Source organism: Solanum verrucosum, unplaced genomic scaffold (genome assembly GCF_900185275.1).
Source record: "Solanum verrucosum unplaced genomic scaffold, falcon-dt-bn FXZP01000287.1, whole genome shotgun sequence".
NCBI classification, from domain to species: domain Eukaryota; kingdom Viridiplantae; phylum Streptophyta; class Magnoliopsida; order Solanales; family Solanaceae; genus Solanum; species Solanum verrucosum.
The window spans coordinates 1,942,833-1,963,738 of record NW_026020292.1 but is presented as its reverse complement, the minus strand read 5'-3'; the positions used below and the strand labels follow the sequence as shown (position 1 = coordinate 1,963,738).

Here is a 20,906-nt window from a genome sequence, read left to right as displayed (position 1 = left end):
TCATTTTGAGTTCGTTGAAATTATCGAAGTTTGAGGTACCATTACTTCTTTAATGGTTAATCCGTTTTATCTTGGGAGTAATTAATCTGCAACCTCGGGTACTTGAGGGGATTAAATTTTTTAAGGGCACACAGTGGGTTCTGTGGATTCGGATAGTTCTTTGTGTTTTTCTTTTCATCTTTTATTATTTCTGGTTTGCTAATTTGAATTGTATACCGATTAACATTGTTTCTTGAAGTCCATTTCTCATACGATAGATTCATTACAAATTCTTCATGTATTCATCAAGTTCGAGAAAAATAATATTTCCTCTTTTTTTTTCTTTTTGTTTTTCAACTTCTCAATATTTATTCTACTTATTTATTTGTCAATATTACTTATCTTGCAATTTCGTTATTTGATAATAATATATATGTATTTTTTTAAAACTTGGACAAAAAACCCCACGAAAAATGGAAAAAAGACCGACTGAACCGCTGAGGAATTATCAGGCGCGTCACGGAGAATTTTTTCTATTATACTGAGCCCCAACTTACATAGAGAGTCGCCAGAAGAAAAGCTCTTCCATTCCCACGGAGATTGCACTTCAATTATGGCGTCAATAAGGCGCCTTGCCAGAGCTCTTCACTCTCATTACAGAACCCTAGCTTCTCCTTCCCTTTATCAATCTCCTAACCTTCCGCACAATGGTATGCTCTATGAATTCTGCTTGCGCATTTTGTTCATATATAGGCTGTAGTATGGATTAATCTGCTCGTATTAGTTTTAACTAATCCCTTACGACAATTTTGTGTAATCTGGGTGAGTACACATGTGACCATGCATTTGGGACGGACTCTGTTTAATTACCCCATAGGCTTAACTGCCCAAGTTCCTCTGTTTTTTAAATTTATTGATAATAAGAACTGCCTGATTACTTATTGCAAGTTAAGTTTGATAAGCTATGACTCTGTAAATTGTGTATATTCAAGTAGAGTGTGGTAGATTGTGATAGCTGTAATCCTGGCACTGAGACTGCTGTTGAATTTTGATCCTAAACCCTAGACCTAAGGTTGTTAGAGATGGGGCATTTCAAATATGATTCTAGTGATTATCTCTTTCCTTTCATTGTTCTTTATGCTAAAAGCAAAGAACATGGACATGTAAAATGATTGTTTAGTGGTTATAAGAATGCGTGTAAGAACACACATTTGAAGCCAAGCTGGTTACATGGATAAGTGTGAAATTCAATAGGTTATCAAAGTCGAATCTGAAGGACAGAGGAAAAAAGGATAAGTTCGTATGGACCTAATGATGCAAAGAGATGCTTTAAAACTATTTGGCATGGTCATACTACAAATCTTATGGGTAATGAGATATGACTAGCATGTCCAGTGGCAATTCACAAATGTGACATAACTGAGGTAATCACTTTTGAGTTGGGCTCATCATATGTTCTGTACCTTCTTTCTGATGAATTCCAGCTTTTAATTCACAATAACATTAACATCATCTTGTACTATGCTGAACGCGAGATACTGGAGTTTATGATAGACCTAAGTGAAGTGTCAAGACTGGAGAACACTATAACTACAAGAGGTGTAGTTAGTCTAAGGATAAGTGTGAAATTTGGAAAATCTCTAGTTTTAGAAAATCTGTATCTCTCTTAACAGATATATTGAGTATTACAACAAAGCGAACCCAATTAGAGTGGAATGGACATGGAGAATTCATCAAGCCGAAGTCAGCTAGTTTGCATTGAGGTGTAGTTATAATTATAGTATGTAGCCACTTGGCCTGCATCTTAGGTCTGCAGATCATTGCATGTACTGCAAAGGGTATTTACTTGTATATATACATATCTATCTATTCTACTCTCTTTGTTGAGTGGTCAGGGTTTACTGCAATCTCTTTATTCAGGAAGAAATGGAATATAGTGAGGCTTGGGGAAATGTCCGGTCTGTTTGGAAGTGCTACCGAAATTCACAGATTTCTTAATAGAATTTGTGTTACAGGAATTTTTGGGTGTCACCGACGTACATTTTTTTCAAGATCAGTACCTTCAACTACTATTCCTGCCATTTTAGCTGGACTGCTTGGAGTTGGAGTTCTGAATGTAGCCTATGCAGATTCTGATGAGGTCAGCATGCGCTATTGATGTTAATTTTTGTCCATAGGTGCTTATATTTCTGGAAGGGGAACCTTGGACGATAAAGTTGTCTCCTTGGGACATATAGCTCACGGGTTCGATCCGTGGAAGCAGCCACTAATGCAAGCATTAGGTTAGGTTGTCTACATCACATCCCTTGGGGTGCAGCACTTACCAGTCCCTGCTAACGTGGTATGCTTTGTGCACTGGGATGCCCTTTTAGGTGTTTATATTGTCATGACGTGTCACTCTGTAATTATGATTAGTCAAGCATACCTCTCTAAATCATGTAAGCTTACATAGGTGCAGATGATAATCCTTTTGAATGCAGGAAATGCGCTAGTCACTAATAAGATATTTGGTGTTCTAAGTTGACAAAATAAAAAAAATGTGAGAACCAGTACTGATTTAACTTGCTCTTCTATAGGCCGGTGCGAAAGTTCCGCCTTATGATTCTCTTCCAATTCCAAGCCACAACCCCCTTGAAGAAACAGCAAAAAGGGAGAGACTCAGATTAGAGAACTTGCTCAAGAGCAAAGGAGTGAAGTATGGTTCTTATCCTCGTTTTACTGTTGCCGTTAAGGGTCAAAAGGTTATCCTCTTGCTTTTCCTTCTAGATAATAGAAGCTTAAAGTTTTGTTTGCTTTGAGTTGTTGGTACTTTCTTTAAGCTCTAACTTTACTTTTCGAGAGGAATAGATTGATTGTGGGGTATGGTTGGGTTTTCATTCTAGCAGGTCACTATCAAGTTCCAAGTTCCTCCAACCTGTGAAATTCCGCACCTAATTGCAAGCCTTGTTTCATGCCTTGGAGTAAAACTTGAAGATTCTAGTGCATCATCAAATATGATGTTACACGCTTGGGACAGGTTAGTTGAGCACTGCTTTGACGATGTCTGATCATTTTGCACCAATAGTACAGTTCATGTCATTTGGAAAATTTAAAATGTTCTTTGATATTCATAACCTTTCTTGTTTTCTTCATCAATTGAATGTCCCTAGTCTCCTTAAAGTTTTTTCTGACCGTTGCAGTGGGGTTGCCTGGAAACTGGCACTTAGCCGCCCCCAAACGAAAAATGGAACTGCAGGGGAGCAGGCTGGTGGAAGGGATACAAATCCTTTTGACGAAGATTTATGCATTCTCATATTTCGTCCACTCATTAGCGCCGACAAAGCTGTACATTTCCTGTAACTTTTGAACCACCATTTTGTTTGAATCACTTGATTACTGTGCTTCCTCTGGCTTGCAAACTACAACCCACCAAATATTGGAAAATAATGAGAGTTTCAATTATGGCAGGAAGTTGAGTTTATGAAGCCCGTGAGCTTTACTGATGAGGAGCTTGATGCTTTGGCATATGTGCTACAATTTGCAGGACAACAAAAAGCATTGGACTTCAGATCAAAAGGAGTTCCTTCTGCAGATAAAACAGTTACTACTCTCGAGTCTATGGGAGTGAAAATCTTTGGCATTAATGTGTCCACTAGTGGTAATCCAAAAGCTAATATTGCCTGGGAGAATATTGCTGGATATAATCAACAGAAACGGTAACTGGCTCTGCTTTGAATCATCACATCTCTGCATTTTCTACAAACCCTGCTTTAAGATAAAGCATTTATCTTGTTCTCCATTAACCTAATGTTAAACTGGAGATAAAATATGGGAGTTTAGATTAGTCTTTCTTTTCCCTGAAAGGTAGATAATATGTATTATGTAGACTATGGAGATGCGTCTTGCTATATAAACTTATGGTTTGTTGAAAAGATGAAGGGTGAGATGGAAGTAAGTAAAAGAGGAAAATTTGTTTCGTTTTCTGAAAAAGTTACAAGAATTGATGTAAAAAAAAAAGAGCACTAAGAAAGTGCTGTGGTTACACCCAAAAGATTACACAAAGAGAACAGAGGAAAAAATTTGACTGCTTATACAAACAATTTTATGAACTTTAGGAGTGTTTCAGCTTCATTTACCCATTTTTATCTACACCAAAAAGATACCAACATAATACACTCAGATTTTACTTTTATTACAGAGTTCTGTTCATCTTCAAAACATATTATGTTTAGTTCTTTCCATATAAAACACCAACTGCAAGCAGGAATTGTATCCAAAGTCTCCTTTTAACTTCTTGTTCAAACCCCTTTGTTCAAGCAGAAAAGAAAATCTTTAGTTCTTGGCATTTATGATACTGCACATCCATTGTTTGTTGGGATTGACTGGATGACCAATTCATGAAACATTTGTAGTAACTTGGGTGTAGTTTGTTTCATTATAAATTGACATTGACTTCAATAGTATTATATACACCAACAAGGGTTGTGGTGGAGTGGTAAGTACTCTTTCATCCTTAACCAAGAGGTCTCGGGTTCGAGTCCCCTCGAGTACGGAGTCATCCATATTAGGGAGCGCTTTACCCCCCAATGTGGGACTTTCCAGTGTGAGTTCGGATTTAGTCGGGCTCCAATGTGGGTAATAGACACCGGGTGGGAAACCAAATAAAATAATAGTATATACTTTATTGGTACAAGTTTACTGATAAATGGTACCTCTGTCAAGAATACTATCTTCATTGTCTTGAAGTGATCACCTTTAGTTGATTTTCTAATGTCTAGGGAAATCGAAGATACAATACTGCTAGCTTTGCAAAGTCCTGAAGTATATGATGATATTGCTCGTGGGACCCGACGCAAATTTGAGACGAACAGGCCCCGGGCAGTCTTATTTGAAGGTCCACCAGGTTTGACCCCCTATACCTGAATGTTGAAGGCTTATTTCTATTCAGTGTGGAGCCGCTCATTCAAAGTCATATGTTGTTCCGGTGCTCTTGTATATATATTTGTATTTATGTATGTTAGAATAGGAATAGGTTTATACAATCTCATTAGAATAAGAATAGGTTTATACAATCCTATTAGAATAGAAATAGGTATATACAATTTTATTAGAAAAGGAATAGTAATAGAAATAGAAATAGGAATACTAAATAGTATCCTACTTGGTAAAGAAGTATAAGGGCACAAAGAAAAAATGCTCTCAGGCACTTTAATCGAGGTCTGTCAGCTTTTAGCTTAAATTATTCAAACTCTAGATTTCAGATGGGTGGATCCGGCAAAGCTGCCGGACCACACCCAATAGGGGAGGATATCATCTTTTACAATGCAGGGTTCAAGTCCTATGACATTACGAGATGCAAAGATGAGGTTGGAAAATGGTTTGAATGGGTGGAGCGCAGCAGAAAATTGATGAGAGGAGTGAAAGTTAGCATTAAAGTCCTGAAATGGGTAGTTGCAGTATTTATTGAAGCTTCAAAGGTACACGGAAGGACAGTAAAGAGGTGGAACCTGAAGGACCACTTTGCAGAGTTTTATTGCACTCTTAAATACAATGAAAGTGGAAGATACATCAGCTTCATAGCATTACAAGGTCAAAACAAGTCTGTCATAATAACTCCGGAGTCCACACCCAATGGAGGCTGGGGGAATATAGCTCACAAGATTGCTGGGTTCATTTATGAGCCAATCAAAACACAGGGGACAGTAGTGAAGGACAGAAAACAGCTTCACAAGTCTTACAAAGAAGCCCTCTTCCAAAATAGATGGATGACGGAGGCAACAGAGAAGGCCGAAATACAGAGTACAGCGAACAAAGTAAGAATCACAGGTGGTGAATCGCAGCCAGTTAATGATCTCTTGAATAGGTGCATCGTAGGAAAATTTCAATGCCAAGCAGACGAAACCCCCAGTTTGAACGATGTAAGAAGATGGGCTTGTAATTCGTGGAAGTTGGCGATACAAGTCAAAGTGTATGCCATGAATGATGGGTATTTTATGTTTGAGTTGCCATCCAAAGTGGCAGCAGAGCATGTATTAAATGGTCAATGGATCTGGAGGAAGATGAAGTTGGGGCTCGAATGGTGGAAACCAACGATAGGCTGCTGGCCGGCGGAGATAAGGAGAGATTGGGTATGGATTAGGTTGCTGGGTTTACATATGAATTTGTGGTCACAAAAAGTCTTCAAGGAGATCGGTGACATCTGTGGAGGCTTTATCGAGACGGAGGAGGAGACTTCTCTCAAGAATCACCTTCATTGGGCCAGAATCAAAGTACGAGGTGATGGGGAGAGGATTCCCAGAGAAGTAGAAGTAACCTGCGATGGCTTCACTTACACCATTCCGGTGTGGTGTGAAGCTCCAGTCACAGTAAGATTATCAGAGGAGAGGAGAGAGGAGAAAGGCAAATACCCAGTGGTCAATACCCAGGATCAGCTTTTGCAGAAGAAAAAGGAGGCACAACCTGCGAAAAAGGTAGATGGGCACGTGGGGACTTCAAGTGAGGGGTCCCGCATGCAAGTGGGCCTGAGATTTAAAGGAGGGGAAAATAATGTGTATAGCAAGAAAAAGCTAGGTCAAAAGGAATTTTTGGGCCCAAAGACTTTGGGCCAAAAATTTTTGGACCCAATTGTTGTGGAAAATTCTAGAGCCCAAACATCAATTACCTATCCTGTAGACATAATAAATATCGAGATATCAGCAAACATAGCAAAGGAAAACAAATTTCAACGCCAGATCACACAATGAAATAGAGACCGAGGGGAGCTGGAAGTCGCGAGACAGAGTGTGGAGATGGCAGTCACGGATAGAGAAGAATTGGGGGAGAAGAGTATAACGGTAATGTTTCAACCACTGGAGGAGGAGAATTTAGACGGAGGTACAGAGGAAGCTATTCCATTGGGCATCCAATTTCCAGAAGAAGACATGAGCAGTTCGGACTGGATGCAACAAAATATAACCAAACTAAGCTCAGAATTCGGGGTTAATTTCAAAGGGTGTGAGGAAAAGGCGAAGGAGTTGTTGATGAAGATCGATAGCAATAAACAAGGAAACAGGGGGGAACAGAGTAAACAAACAACAGGCAAGAGGAAAGGATTATTAGAACTAAAAAGGTTGCAACTGGATTCTAAGTTCTATAGCAATGGTACTAGAAGTAAAGGGGGGGTTTTGGCCATTATGGATCAATGAATTTAAACATTGTGTCATGGAATGTGAGGGGGCTGAATTGTAGGAGGAAAAGGAGTATTATCAGGAACATGATAAGAACTTGGAAAGCAGATGTGGTATGTTTTCAAGAGACAAAAATGGAGGGGGAGATTGCTAATAAAGTTAAGGAAATCTGGGGTAGTAGGTGGGCAGATTACGTGCAACTTGAAGCTAGTGGGACGAGGGGAGGCATAGTAATTATGTGGGATAAAAGAAGATGGGATGGGGAGGTGAGTAGTGTGGGTGCATTTTCAGTTTCTGTTTGTTTCTCTGGGAAGAATCTGGATTTTAAATGGCATCTAACAGGTGTCTACGCCCCGAATGATAGAGCAGAAAGGGAAGAAACTTGGTGGGAGCTAGGGGCAGCAAGAGGTCTATTCACGGGCCCTGGGGTCCTATGTGGGGATTTCAACACTGTGAGGTATCCTTCTGAGAAGTACAACTGTAACAGAATCAACAGGGCAATGACAGAGCTATCAGAGTTCATTGAAGACATGGAATTAATGGACTTAGATTTAGCAGGGGGAGAGTTCACTTGGAGAAGAGGGGACAGACACTTCACAGCAGCAAGACTAGACAGGTTTCTGATCTCTGAAGAATGGGACTCAAATTTCAGGAACATTAAACAATCTGTCTTACAGAGAATGGTCTCAGATCACTCCCCATTAATGCTACAATGTGGAGAATGGGGGACAACCAAATCATATTTCAAGTTCGAAAATTGGTGGTTGACTACTGATGGATTTAATGATAGAGTTAAGACCTGGTGGGAGTCTTTTCGCTTCCATGGAAAACCAGACTTTGTACTGGTAGCGAAGCTAAGTTGAAAGAGTGGAGCAAGACCAGGCAAGGCAATTTGAGTCAACAGAAGCAATTCGTACTAAACCAATTAGCAGAATTTGAAATGATACAGGACCAGAGAATTTTGGAGGAAGAGGAGATAGTTTCCAAATTGGCTCTTACTGCTGAGTTTGAGGAGGTGGCTAAAAAAGAGGAAACAGCATGGAGACAGAGATCTAGGGCAGTATGGCTTAAACAGGGGGATAGGAATACAAGCTTCTTCCACAAAACAGCAAATGCACATAGAAGAGTCAACACTATTGATAAGATTAAAGTCAGAGATGAGCTATTGACTGAGCCTGCTGAGATACAAAAGGAGATCACAGAATACTATGAGAAGTTATATGCTGAAACTGAGGACTGGAGACCAGACTTAGAAATGATAGGGTGCCCTACGATTGATGAGGATGACAATAACCAACTGATGGCCCCTTTTGAAGCACAAGAAATCCTAGAAGGCATCAAAGCATGTGCCGGGGACAAGGCCCCTGGCCCAGATGGTTTCTCCATGGCTTTCTTTAGCCAGTGTTGGGAAGTCATCAAAAAAGAAGTGGTGGCAGCAGTTCAAAACTTCCACGAGGAAGGGGTATTTGAGAAGAGTATAAATGCTACTTTTGTGACCTTGATACCCAAGAAGACGGGGGCTGTGGAACTAAATGACTTCAGACCAATAAGTCTAGTAGGAGGAGTGTACAAGATAATTGCAAAACTTTTGGCCGAAAGACTGAAAAAAGTGATACATAAGCTAGTGGATAGACAACAAATGGCTTTCATCAAGAATAGGCAGATCATGGATGCAGTATTGATAGCCAATGAAAGTGTAGATTTCAGAGAGAGAGACAAGAAACCAGGGATCCTATGTAAACTGGATATCCAGAAGGCATATGATCATTTGAATTGGAACTTTTTGATGAATCTGTTACAAAGGATGGGATTTGGAACATAATGGCTAAAATGGATTAGACAGTGCATAAGCTCAGTGAAATTCTCTATTCTGATCAATAGAAGCCCATGTGGCTTCTTCTCGTCATACAGAGGTCTGAGACAAGGGGACCCCTTATCCCCTTTTCTCTTTATCTTAGCCATGGAAGGACTAAACAACTTATTTCAGACAGCAAAAGTAAAGGGATGGATCAGAGGTTTCCAAGTGGGAAATAATACAAGAAATAATCTAGAGATTACTCATCTACAATATGCAGATGACACTCTAGTTTTTTGTGATGCAGTAGAGGAGCAGATGCTGATTTTGAGGGTCATCTTCAATATTTTTGAGGCTGTTTCAGGTCTGCACATAAACTGGAGCAAGAGTTTCATCTATCCAGTCAACACAGTGATAAATATTGAAGACCTAGCCAATACACTAGGAGGGAAAGTGGGTGAATTACCAACAACCTACTTGGGAATGCCTTTGGGGTCTAAGAGCAAGTCAAAAGAAATATGGAGTGGAGTAATTGAGAAATGTGAAAGGAAGCTTGCAAACTGGAAGTGTCAATATTTATCGTCAGGTGGCAGACTAACTCTAGTTAACAGTGTCCTGGATGCCCTTCCCTCGTACATGATGTCATTATTCCCTATACCAGCCAAGGTAACCAAGAGGTTGGATGCGATTAAGAGGAACTTCTTATGGCAGGGAAGCGAAGATAAAAGAAAGTACCATTTGGTCAAATGGAAGGAACTGCTGGTAAGTAAGAGAGGGGGTGGACTCAATATCAGAGAGCTGAAAACCCAAAACAAGAGTTTGATGATGAAATGGTTGTGGAAATTTGTCTCACCAGAAGTATCTCTATGGAAGGAAGTAATAATAGAAAAATATGGCATGGAGGATAAATGGATGACAGAGGTGGTCACCAACCCTTACAATTGTAGTGTATGGAGGTCTATCAGGAACCTATGGCAGCTGGTCAAAGAGAGAACAAGCTGCAAGGTGGGCAATGGAGAAAAAGTAGCTTTTTGGAATGACATTTGGTGTGGACAGGAAGCACTCAAACATGCCTTCCCTGTACTACATAGTCTGAGCCAAGGACAAGAAGCAACAGTGGCAGAGTTATGGACAGGACAAGGGTGGAACCTGGGTCTAAGAAGGGGACTAAATGATTGGGAGATGACAACCATAGCAAGATTTCATGATACAATGCAAATGGCTACCAATCTGACAGGAGAGGAAGATAGACTAGTATGGAAGGGGGAGAGAGGGGGAGAGTTCACTGTAAAATCAGCATACAGAGAACTCAGGTCTACGGAGGAGCAGCATGCAGGATGGCCCTGGAGGATGATCTGGAAAACAGAAATTCCCTACAAGGTGAATTATTTCACATGGCTCTTGGCAAAGCAGGCAGTCTTGACACATGAGAACTTAAACAAGAGGAAACCCAATCTACGCTCTAGTTGCTATCTATGTGAAGAGCAGGTGGAGACAGTCAACCATCTCTTTTTACACTGCAAATGGACTGATCAATTGTGGCAGATGTTTATCCAAAAGAGGAAGATTAAGTGGACAAAGCCTAGGAGTATTATAGAAGTCCTACAATGTTGGAACAGGGATGGAAATGCAGGAAAAAATGAGAAGAGATGGAGGATTGTCCCAGCTTGCATTTGGTGGACAATTTGGAAGGAAAGGAATCAAAGATGCTTTGAAGGAAAACAGAACAATATCCAGAAGATAAAGACTAATTGCCTAGGGCTTTATTATTTTTGGTGTAAGCAAGTAGTGATAGGAGATACTGAAAATGTGTTTAATATTATTGACTGGTTGTAACTAGAAGATCCTAGGAATGATGTAAGTAAAACTTTTTGGAGGGGGACTACACTTTGATGTAGTATACCTGTGGATATATAGAAGTAATGTTACCTTTCTAAAAAAAAAAAGGATTGTATTCTATGTCTATAAATAGGGTCTCAATGTAATAATGTAAACAACAACAATTCAATAATATTTTTTTCCTATATTTCTCACATGGTATCAGAGCCTCTACGATCTTGGTAGAAAATCAAAGAGCTTCCGCTGCCGACGGGTGACACTCATATATGCTGCCCGTCTAGCCAACGATTATGTTAGCAGTCACCGTGTATCTTTCCGATGACTATTTTCTCATATCTAATTTGTGTAGCATCGTGCCATCAATCCGGTGACTACTTTCTTATATCTAATTTGTGTAGCACCGTGTCATCATTCCGGTGACTACTTTTTCATATTTAATTTGTGTTGCACCGTGCCAGTGACTACTTTTTCATATTTAATTTGTGTAGCACCATGCCATCCTTCTGGTGACTACCTTTTTTTGCATATCTTATTTGTGTAGCACCGTGCATCTTTTCGGACTACTTTTCATATTTAATTTGTGTAGTACCGTGGATTTTTTCGAACTATTTTCTCATATCTGAGTTGCATAGCATCATGTGTCTTTTCAGTGACTCCTCAGATTTGATTTGCATAGTTCCATTCGTCTTTCCGGTGACTCCTCAAATCTGATTTGCGTAGGGTTGTGCCATCATTCCAACCCTACCCGTATTAATTTTACTTTTTCAGCTGGGTCGTGCCATCATTCCGACCCTACCCATATTATTTCTCTTTTTCAATGGGGTCGTTCCATCAATTCGAACTATCCTATATAATTTCTATTTTCTAGTTGGGTCATGACATCATTCCGACCCTACTCATATAATTTTATTTCTTAGATTGTGACCACTTTTAGCCATCAAATCTAATACTCCGACATATGAGCATGTTTCGGCCAGTTTTCCGTGACTTGTTTAATATCGACTCGTCTAATATCGACTCGTCTAATATCGACTCGTCTATTGATTCCAACATGATCCATATACTTTATACTAGATTTTGAGCACTTGCAACGACCGTTGCATTGTGAAGAAGTATATATGGAGCAACCACCTAATTTTGTTGCTCAAGGGGAGTTTAGTAGCCTTGTATGTTGATTATGTAAGTCACGCTATGGTCTGAAACAGTCTTTGCAAACTTGGTTTGGGAAGTTCCAACACTGTAATTTTATCACTCTGTATTTTATCGGCATTATGCATCAAATTCAGTATTTCATGAGAAGACCAAACACATTGAGATTGATTGTCAATTTTGTGAAGTCGAGTGATCAACTTGAAAATATCTCACCAAGCCCCTCATCGGTCCTCGTGTTAATTACATTTGTAACAAGCTTGGTACATGAATTGTATGCACTAGCTTGAGGGGGAGTGTTAGAATAGGAATAGGTTTATACAATCCCATTAGAATAGGAATAGGTTTATACAATCCCATTATAATAGGAATAGGTTTATACAATTCCATTAGAATAGGAATAGGTTTATACAATCCTATTAGAATAGAAATAGGTATATACAATTCTATTAGAAAAGGAATAGTAATAGAAATAGAAATAGGAATACTAAATAGTATCTTTGTCAAAAAAAAATACTAAATAGTATCCTACTTGGTAAAGGATTGTATTCTAGGGTCTATAAATAGGGTCTCAATGTAATAATGTAAACAACAACAATTCAATAATATTCTTTTCCTATATTTCTAACAATGTAATCAACCTGTTGTAATTATGATGCTCAAATTTTACCTGTTCTTTATATTTATCTTGATGTTTCTGATCATGCTAACCATATCTTTGCGTACTAGTGTTGTTTAATTTATTTTTTTTTAGTTCAATGACTTGGAATGCCATATATGAGTTTGGCTGTTTTTATCCTCATCATTAAATTCTTGAAATTTAACTATGTAGCCTATTGATGCATGCGGGGAGATGGAAAGATAGAGAGATCTATTGAGCCTTCTAAACTTTCTTTTCTAGTGTGCATTTTTTGTTATTTTAAATTGAAGCAAAGAAAAGTGGTTATACTAAGTTGGTGGAGAGCAAGGGCAGGGAGGAAAAGTGGACGAATAAGGAAATTTATAAGGTGATGAAGGAGGTGAAGTTAGCGGTTACGACGACAAAAATGGCAAACTTTCGGATGTTAGTTTGTTGAACTACGGGTCAAAGGGAAAGATAAGAAGTTGTACATGCTCGTTAAGGCGATAGAGAGAGAGAAAGGCTCGAGTCCTAGAGGTTGGATCTAGTGACGTGCATCAAAGACGAGGAAGGCAAAGTGCTACCGAAAGAGACATTGATTAGTTGAATATGGTGCATACTTCCATAAACTCCTGAACGAAAAAGGGGACAAAGACATTGTGTTAGGTGATTTGGAGCACTCCGTGAAGACATTGGGATTTTAGCTACCGTAGGTGTATTAAGATTGAGGAGGTTAAGGGTGCTATTCATAAGATGAGCAGGGGAGGAGTGACTGGACCCAAATGAGATTCCGATGGAGTTTTGGAAGAGCATAGACAGGAAAAGTATGGAGTGACTTGGCTGATTAGGTTGTTTAATGTCATTTGTAAGACGACAAAAATGCTTAAAGAATGAAGGTGGAGTACAATGATTCCGTTGTACAAGAACAAATGTGATACCCAAAATTACAATAATTACAGGGTATCAAGTTGCAATCACACTTTGAAAGTTTAGGAGAGAGACATAAGGGGGGGTGTCCATTTCTCGGAACCAACTCAGATTCATGTCGGGGCGATCAACTAGAGAAGTCATTCATCTTGGGAGGAGACTGGTGGTGAAATATAGGGAAAGGAAGAGGGACTTACATATGGTGTTCATTGACCTAAAAAAACATATAACAAAGACTCGAGTGAAGTCTTTTAGAGATGGGTTAAGGCTAAAGGTGTACTGGTGGCTTATATTAGGGAGATGAAGGACGTGTATGATGGTGCCAAAAGTCGGGTAAGAACAGTAGGAGGAGACTTAGAGCACTTCTCGATTTAGATGGGGTTGCATTAGGGATCAACGCTTTGCCTGTTCTATTTGCCTTGGTGATAGATGAGTTGACGTGGCATATTCAAGGGGAGGTGTCATGTGTATGTTATTTGCAGATGACATAGTGCTAATTGATGAGACTCACGACAAAGTTAATGCTAAGTTGGAGGAGCCTGTCAGGCTTTGGAGTTTAATCAGTTCAGGTTGAAAAGGACCGAAACATAATATTTGGAGTGCAAGTTCAGTGATGCAATACATGAGACATGCGTGGAAGTAGACTTGATACACTGGTTATCCCGAAGAGAGAATTTTTAGTATCTTAGGTTTTTAATTCAAGAAAATAGAGAGATTGACGATGATGTCACTTATCGTATTGGTGCTGGGTGGATGAAATGGAGGCTTGCCTCTAGAGACTTTTGTGATAAAAAAGTACCATCATAATTTAAAAGGTAAGTTCTACAAAGTGATGGTTAGATCGTCTTTGTTGTAAGTGACGAAGTGCTGGCCAGTCAAGAACTCTCATGTTCAGAAGATGCAAGTTGTGGAAATGAGGATGCTGAGATGGATGTGTGAGCATAGTAGGAGAGATAATATATGAAATTAGGATATTCAAGACAAGGTGGGGTTGACCTCTGTGGTGGACAAGATGAGGGAAACAAGGTTGAGATAGTTGGACATGTGAAGAGGAGATATACAGATGTCCCAGTGAGGTGGGATATTGTGGGTACGAAGAGAGGTAGAGGTAGGCCAAAGAAGTATCGGGTAGATGATTTGACAGAACATTACACAACTTCAGCTTACCGAAAACATGACCTTAGATAGGGGGTATGGAGGTTGCGGATTAGGGTAGAATGTTAGTTGGTAGTGGAACGTTGTCTTGCTTTTTGGTGGGATTAGGCTTGATTTTGTTAAAAAATTCTGTATAGTGTTTATTTCTTCTGTAATTTTGGTCTTTACTACTCGATTATGTGTTGGAAAATGATAGATTTAATTGATAAGTGAATAGAAAATAAAAATTAGATACAAGTAAATAAAAAATATGCAAATGCAAGAGGTGATGAAAGTGGGTGGTATGGAATTGGTGTGGGTACGGTGAAGGGTAGGGGAAAACAGGAGTAAGGTTTGGAGTAAACTATCTAGATTTTACTAATTTCAAGCAAAAAACAGATTCAGTTTGCATATTATATGTTTATTTCAAATTAACGCTTTTCTTGAGGGAGGACTAAAGTTGTTAATACTGTCTAGTACTCGTAGCTAGAGGAGTTGCATAATATGTGCAACCTTGGGGACTAAAATTGTTGCATGGCCTCATGTCCTGTCTCTTGACTATTATTTCAGATTTGCCTGGACCCTTATGCAAAATAAAGAACTGAACATTTTAATTCATTTAGGAGATTCGGAGGGTGGTTTTGTTCCTGTATTATCCACCTCTGCGGAGGAGTTAATAATGCTTGTTGATCTATGTACTTCTTTCAGGAACTGGAAAGACATCTTGTGCACGTGTTATAGCTAATCAAGCGGTATGCCAGTTCTCTCTTTTGTAGCTTTCATGATTCATCCCACCATTTTGTTGGTTTGTGCTATTGTTTTTGGTCATCCTGTATATGCAGGCTAGTCATAAAGAGCACAATGACTCTATAATTATATATTATGCATATTGGTCTTCAATCATTTTTTCTTTCTAAAGATGTTATAACTAAGAACCCTTAATTCACAAGAAATTACTGATTTATGTCCTAATCTGAAATCATTTGTCTGCTACAATAAACCTATCTTACGAAGTGAACCAAGTACATGATACTGATAGTGTAAATAAGTATCAGAATAAGCATGGATAGGTCATCAAAAAATAGTATACAGAAACCCTTCGGGGTGGCCCAGTGGTTTGGGCTTGGGACTTCCATGTTGGAGGTCTCAAGTTCGAAACCCCTACCAGCGAAAGCAAGGGATTTGCCTTCTGGGTCGAGCTCGTCGCGCCGGGTTTGCCTAGTGCGGGTTACCCCTCCTATGTGGTTTGCGAGCTATTGCATAGGAGCGGGGGTTTTCCCCTGTGCGCACCCAAAGGGTAGCGGCTACGGGTTTCCCTTGTCATCAAAAAAAAAAAAAACAATATATAGAATAAGCATGGATCCAGTTTGTGGAATGAAAATGCCAATCGAAATGAAACTTTGGTTGTGTGAATGTCCCTTACCTGGTCTGGTGTCTTCTTTAATGTGCTTCAATTAAGATATTCACACACCCATCCCAAAAAGCAGGAAAACTTGTAATCATACAGACAGTGTGGTGTTTCGGCAGGGTTCATTGGTGTTTTGACTGTAGTCTATCCCAAGTATTATTTTCCACCTTGCCCTGTGCAGCAACAGTAGTTTCGAGGTGCTTTGCAATATTTTGATTGGTTGATGAGCTTCTCTACCGCTATTGCAGGGTGTCCCATTGTTATATGTGCCATTGGAAATTATTATGTCAAAGTATTATGGTGAAAGTGAACGTTTGTTAGGGAAGGTGTTCTCACTTGCCAATGATTTCCCAGATGGTGCTATAGTTTTCCTCGATGAGGTAATCCTTGAAGACTGCAGTGACATAATTCTTCTTTTTCAGTTCTCTATAGCTGTCAAAATTGTCTTTCAACAAATCCACTATCCTTGTATCACTTTCTTTTTGATGACCATGGTGTCCGGGCCAACTCTCGCGCACCTCGACTTATTCCACGGGATACCTGCCACCTCCCACTAGCAACAAGTATCGGGTAATTTTGTCCACCAATGCTTAGGACAGATGGGAAGAAATCACCTAGTGTTTTGTCTTTGCTCCTGAGACCTCATGGTTCTCAACCCATTTTATTAACCACTAGGCCACACCCTTGGAAGCTATCCTTGTATCACTTTTTTGAACCACACATATGGCAGGTTGATTCTTTTGCTACTGCTCGTGATGGCGAAACACATGAAGCAACACGCAGACTTTTATCAGTGCTATTACGACAGGTACTGTTGGAAATCCTATATATGTTTAATCATTAGCATTAATATATGTAAATGATATTTGAAACAATGTTCGGACATAGTCTAGTACCCCTCGGGAATTTTTTAGTATTCTGTAATTTCCTCAAGAAATTTGTCAGTACAGTATTGTATAATACATCAGGGGTTGTTACTCGAGTCGCTCTGTGGAAACAAGCACATCTCCTAGCTTTATTATGGTTTATATTTGACTCTAATTCTCCCTGTATTGTTAAAGACTCGTTGGGAAAGATAAAACGCTGGATTTAAGCTTCCAGATGCAGGAAGCAAGCAATAACTTCTCAGAGGTTATCTTGGAGAATTTGGCTTGAAAAAATGATGCTTATTTTGGTTTTACCTTCATTTAGAAAGTGTATCTACTTCTACCATTTGTATATATATGATAAGTGATGACATTAGCAGTATTCATATGGTGGCTTATTAAAAATTTACTTGGTGCAGATTGATGGATTTGAGCAGGAGAAGAAAGTAGTGGTAGTGGCTGCTACTAATAGAAAGCAAGACCTTGATCCTGCTTTAATTAGGTAAATGAGGTTTTAGATGTCCAAATGATACCTTCTGAAACTTTGGCTCTCCCTGATTCATCATTTTCCTGTTGATTCCAGCCGATTTGATTCCATGATTACATTCCCCCTACCTGATCAACAGACTCGTCAGGAAATAGCCGCACAGTATGCAAAGCATTTGACAGACTCTGAATTATCTGAATTTGCAAGAGCCACGGAAGGGTTAGCATTTTATTTTCAAGCTGCTTCACTCTTAAAATAAATTAAAGTGCTTAATTTTTGGTATTTTCAACTTCAGCAGATGAGTTGGGGGATGTGATATTGGGAGCTGTTGTGGTTTTCCAGTTTTAATTTTTATTATTAGTTAATATTTTCCCTCTTATTTGCTACTTCTATTTTCTCACTTGGTATCAATGTAATAGATAGTACGTCCGCTGTCCAATTTATGTGTCATACTTCCACTTTTTGTCTGTGCACAAAAGAATGTCATACTTCCTTATTTAGAAACAATTTAATTTTAAACTTTCTATTTTACCCTAAATGAGATGATTTATACCCACATAGATGTCTATGGCTTGTTTTAGACCACGAGTTTTAGAAGTCTCTTTTTTTTAACAAAAAACCTATGTGCCTAGTCAAATGTTGTTACATAAATGGGGACAGAGAATACTAGTTAACATGTGAGAGTTCTGCTGACCACTCTTGGGTTTCTAACTACAGATTGTCTGGGCGGGACATGAGGGATGTCTGTCAGCAAGCGGAACGACATTGGGCATCAAAGGTGTGACTTATATATTTGGAATAGATTTGTTCTGCTTCTCTTGACAGGATATTGACACCCTCCCCTCTTTTTACTTTCTCTGTGTCTGGATGTTACAGATCATTCGTGGTCAAGCTCCTAAACATGAAGGTAGTGGTGGGTCGCTTCCCCCTCTCCAAGATTACATTGATAGTGCAAGGAACAGGCAAAGAGCTCTGTTTGACATTGAAATTCAGAAGCGAAGCATGAATCCCACTGCAAAGAAGCCTCTGTTTGATTTTGTATAATGTCATCATTGGGTATGTCATCTCTTGTAGTACATATAAAGTCTACACTCACAACTGTCGTGATTAGTCATCATTGGGTGCGATGCAATTATTCAGATGGTTTTCTCTAAAGGTTTCCATGTTCTACCTATATGCCATTTATGTATGATGTCCGAAAGAAAACGATTTGTTCAGTACCATATCCCATAATTTGTTCATTGGTCTATATTTCTGTGATTGGCGTTCAACCAGTTTTTATATAGGAAATTAGCCCTGAAGTTTTTAGTTGAAGTAGTTCTTGTTCATTTTATTCGGAAGTTAGCTTTGATTGCAAAGACGCACTTCTTTTTACTTTATAAAGTTGATGTTTGCTTTGGCTTTCTGAATTGACGAATTTAAATTGGCCAATGAGCAGATTCTCATCTCGGGAAGCCAGAACTCCCGCAGAAAACATTCAAAAAAGTTGGCTGCGTAGCACGAAGACCATACACAGTTGGGTGTAAGTAAGTTGTAGTAATTGTGGAATCAATGTCCTTATTATTCTCAAATCATATCATGCAGTCAAAGCCCAAAAATAGTATGCTTCGCTAGAAGTACACACAGCGTGAAAAGTAACATGTACCCACGTTTTTTTGGAAACTTTATGCTCCAAGGCACATTACCCGAGTTAAACTTATGGAGGCCCCTAGAATCCTTTTTCAGCAACCTTCCAGTGTGAGAGTCACCCTCAATACCCACTTTTTTTCCAACCTTTCTTTTCCTGTTACAATTATGGGGAACGATACCATTTATTTTGTTGGCTTCAAATCTTACTACATTACCAGAGTAGTTTCTAGGGCAGAAAAATAGTACAGCAAGGTCGTAACATGATGAGTATTAGCAAGAGCATTTGCTCTTAAGGAAGCATCGAAAGGCTAGGGGAACTCAGTTCGAAGATAGAAGTTTCAGGACAGGTTCACAGAGTACTTTTGCTCAAGGAATTTTTACAATTATGGTCGATACATTAGCTAGCATTTTAAGTATGCAGGGTAAGAGAAGAGCTGTCATCATCATCCTTGAGTGGTCATTAACCTCTGGATGGATAGACATATCTACCAAAATGAATTTCATAAATGCAAGCCCAGAAGGCGCACAGTTAATATATTACACAGGAAAATAGAGGAGGGTCTCTTATATTCAGACACTGTCAAGAACAATAAATGGTCTACAAGAAAAATAAATGTTGCAATGATTCAACAAAAAGGGCAACTCGCTTGTTATTTCAAATTCGACAATAAGAAATCAAAATGAATACTAGCAAAAAGCGTGGTTGAACGCCTCCCGAAGGAAATTCCAAATGCCTTTCTATCAGAGATTTGATGGTGGCTGGGTAAGCAAGCACTGAAAGCACAAGCATGGAATCAACTTCTATGATTTTGGGGCGCAATCGCTTCCTCTTTGAGTTTCGAAACACAACAACAGACCACATTGTAAGAGGGGAATTGTTATGGAAATCCCACAAGTACGACTTGCAAAGGTGGTCGCCGACATTTGACTTCCGCACATTATATAGGCCAGGAGGTTTGCCCCTCCAACTTTAGTCCCCAAAAGTGTTTAGTGAGATTGAAAACTGTCGCATCTTGAGCTTACATCCTGAACGTGGCCAGCACTCGAAAACTATTGTTGGTCCTTAAGCAAACCCTTGGACTGGATGACTACTTAGTGGAAGACTTACTCAAGCAATATGTGGTTTAAAACAGATTTCAATCATGTATACTCAAAGTGCTCATATAATATTTGGAAAATACTCAAAGCAATAATAATAGTTTGCAAAACATAACAAGGGAAAGTAAATACTAAGAGATCAACTCTATCTATCTATAAAGCTTCTATTATTCAAGATGGATGTCGGGACAAGACCCACGACATCTCAAGACAACTAACTAGAAAATAAATGTGAAGTCCTTCGGAATGCATGGAGGCTCACCCAAGCTATTTGAAGTTCAAAAGTGATCTCAATGAAGCATTTGTTGATGATCTTGAACACATGTATCTGCATTATAAAAAGATGCAGGTCGAATGACATTAATACATTGAATGTACGAGAATGCAATAAAGCTGAATGAATAAATAACTGATCTGATAAGGCTGGAAGAATACTCAACTCAATTTAACTCAATACAAAATAATATTAAAATATGAAATATTTAAAGCTTCAAAATTAAAAGATGCCAACTCAAGGATGTATATAAAAATACATTAAATTACTCTTTAACTCTTATTTGAGAGATTCTCTAACCGACAACCATCAGTATGAGCTACGTGATGATACAACGCCTCGCCTACGTTGTCAGAACTGTCATATACCTTGACGGGGTTTAGAACACCCTAACTAAGTGGATCCACTAAAGCTCTACGCGAAAGCAATAAGAAGTCATCTAAAAAGTACGATCCTTTACCCATGTTGGCTACTTGGTTTATGAGGAATGTGAGTTGTCTGAACTCATCCCCATATGAGTGTTCAATACTACTCCCAATAAATATATACTCATGTTC

The 20,906-nt window shown here is 39.0% G+C and overlaps 2 protein-coding genes across 4 annotated transcripts in view; one reads left to right on the top strand and one right to left on the bottom strand.

The window, feature by feature from the left end:
• The window catches only part of LOC125834553 (auxin response factor 8-like), a 771,942-nt gene that overhangs the window by 540,434 nt on the left and 210,602 nt on the right, over positions 1-20,906 (bottom strand). The gene's annotated exons all lie outside the window — the stretch shown is intronic.
• Positions 539-18,946, top strand: LOC125834560 (uncharacterized). 2 transcript variants are annotated; one of them, XM_049513703.1, is made up of 15 exons: positions 547-689; positions 1,995-2,119; positions 2,556-2,720; positions 2,865-2,995; positions 3,159-3,303; positions 3,427-3,674; positions 4,737-4,861; positions 15,296-15,339; positions 16,244-16,375; positions 16,726-16,803; positions 17,281-17,363; positions 17,445-17,567; positions 18,066-18,126; positions 18,225-18,404; positions 18,787-18,946. In XM_049513703.1, the coding sequence occupies exons 1-14, from the start codon at positions 593-595 to the stop codon at positions 18,390-18,392; spliced, it is 1,725 nt and encodes a 574-aa protein (XP_049369660.1). In that variant the 5' UTR covers positions 547-592; the 3' UTR covers positions 18,393-18,404; positions 18,787-18,946. The 2 variants fall into 2 exon arrangements, with proteins under 2 accessions (XP_049369659.1, XP_049369660.1); XM_049513702.1 differs by lacking the exon at positions 18,787-18,946 and having other exon boundaries at positions 539-689; positions 18,225-18,644.

Excerpts from the sequence above, each read along its gene's own strand:
- LOC125834560 (XM_049513703.1), top strand. The coding sequence starts at position 593 with ATGGCGTCAATAAGGCGCCTTGCCAGAGCTCTTCACTCTCATTACAGA. Across the intron at positions 2,120-2,555 it reads CCTATGCAGATTCTGATGAG|GCCGGTGCGAAAGTTCCGCC; the intron begins GTCAGCATGCGC and ends GCTCTTCTATAG. Across the intron at positions 4,862-15,295 it reads CTTATTTGAAGGTCCACCAG|GAACTGGAAAGACATCTTGT; the intron begins GTTTGACCCCCT and ends TACTTCTTTCAG.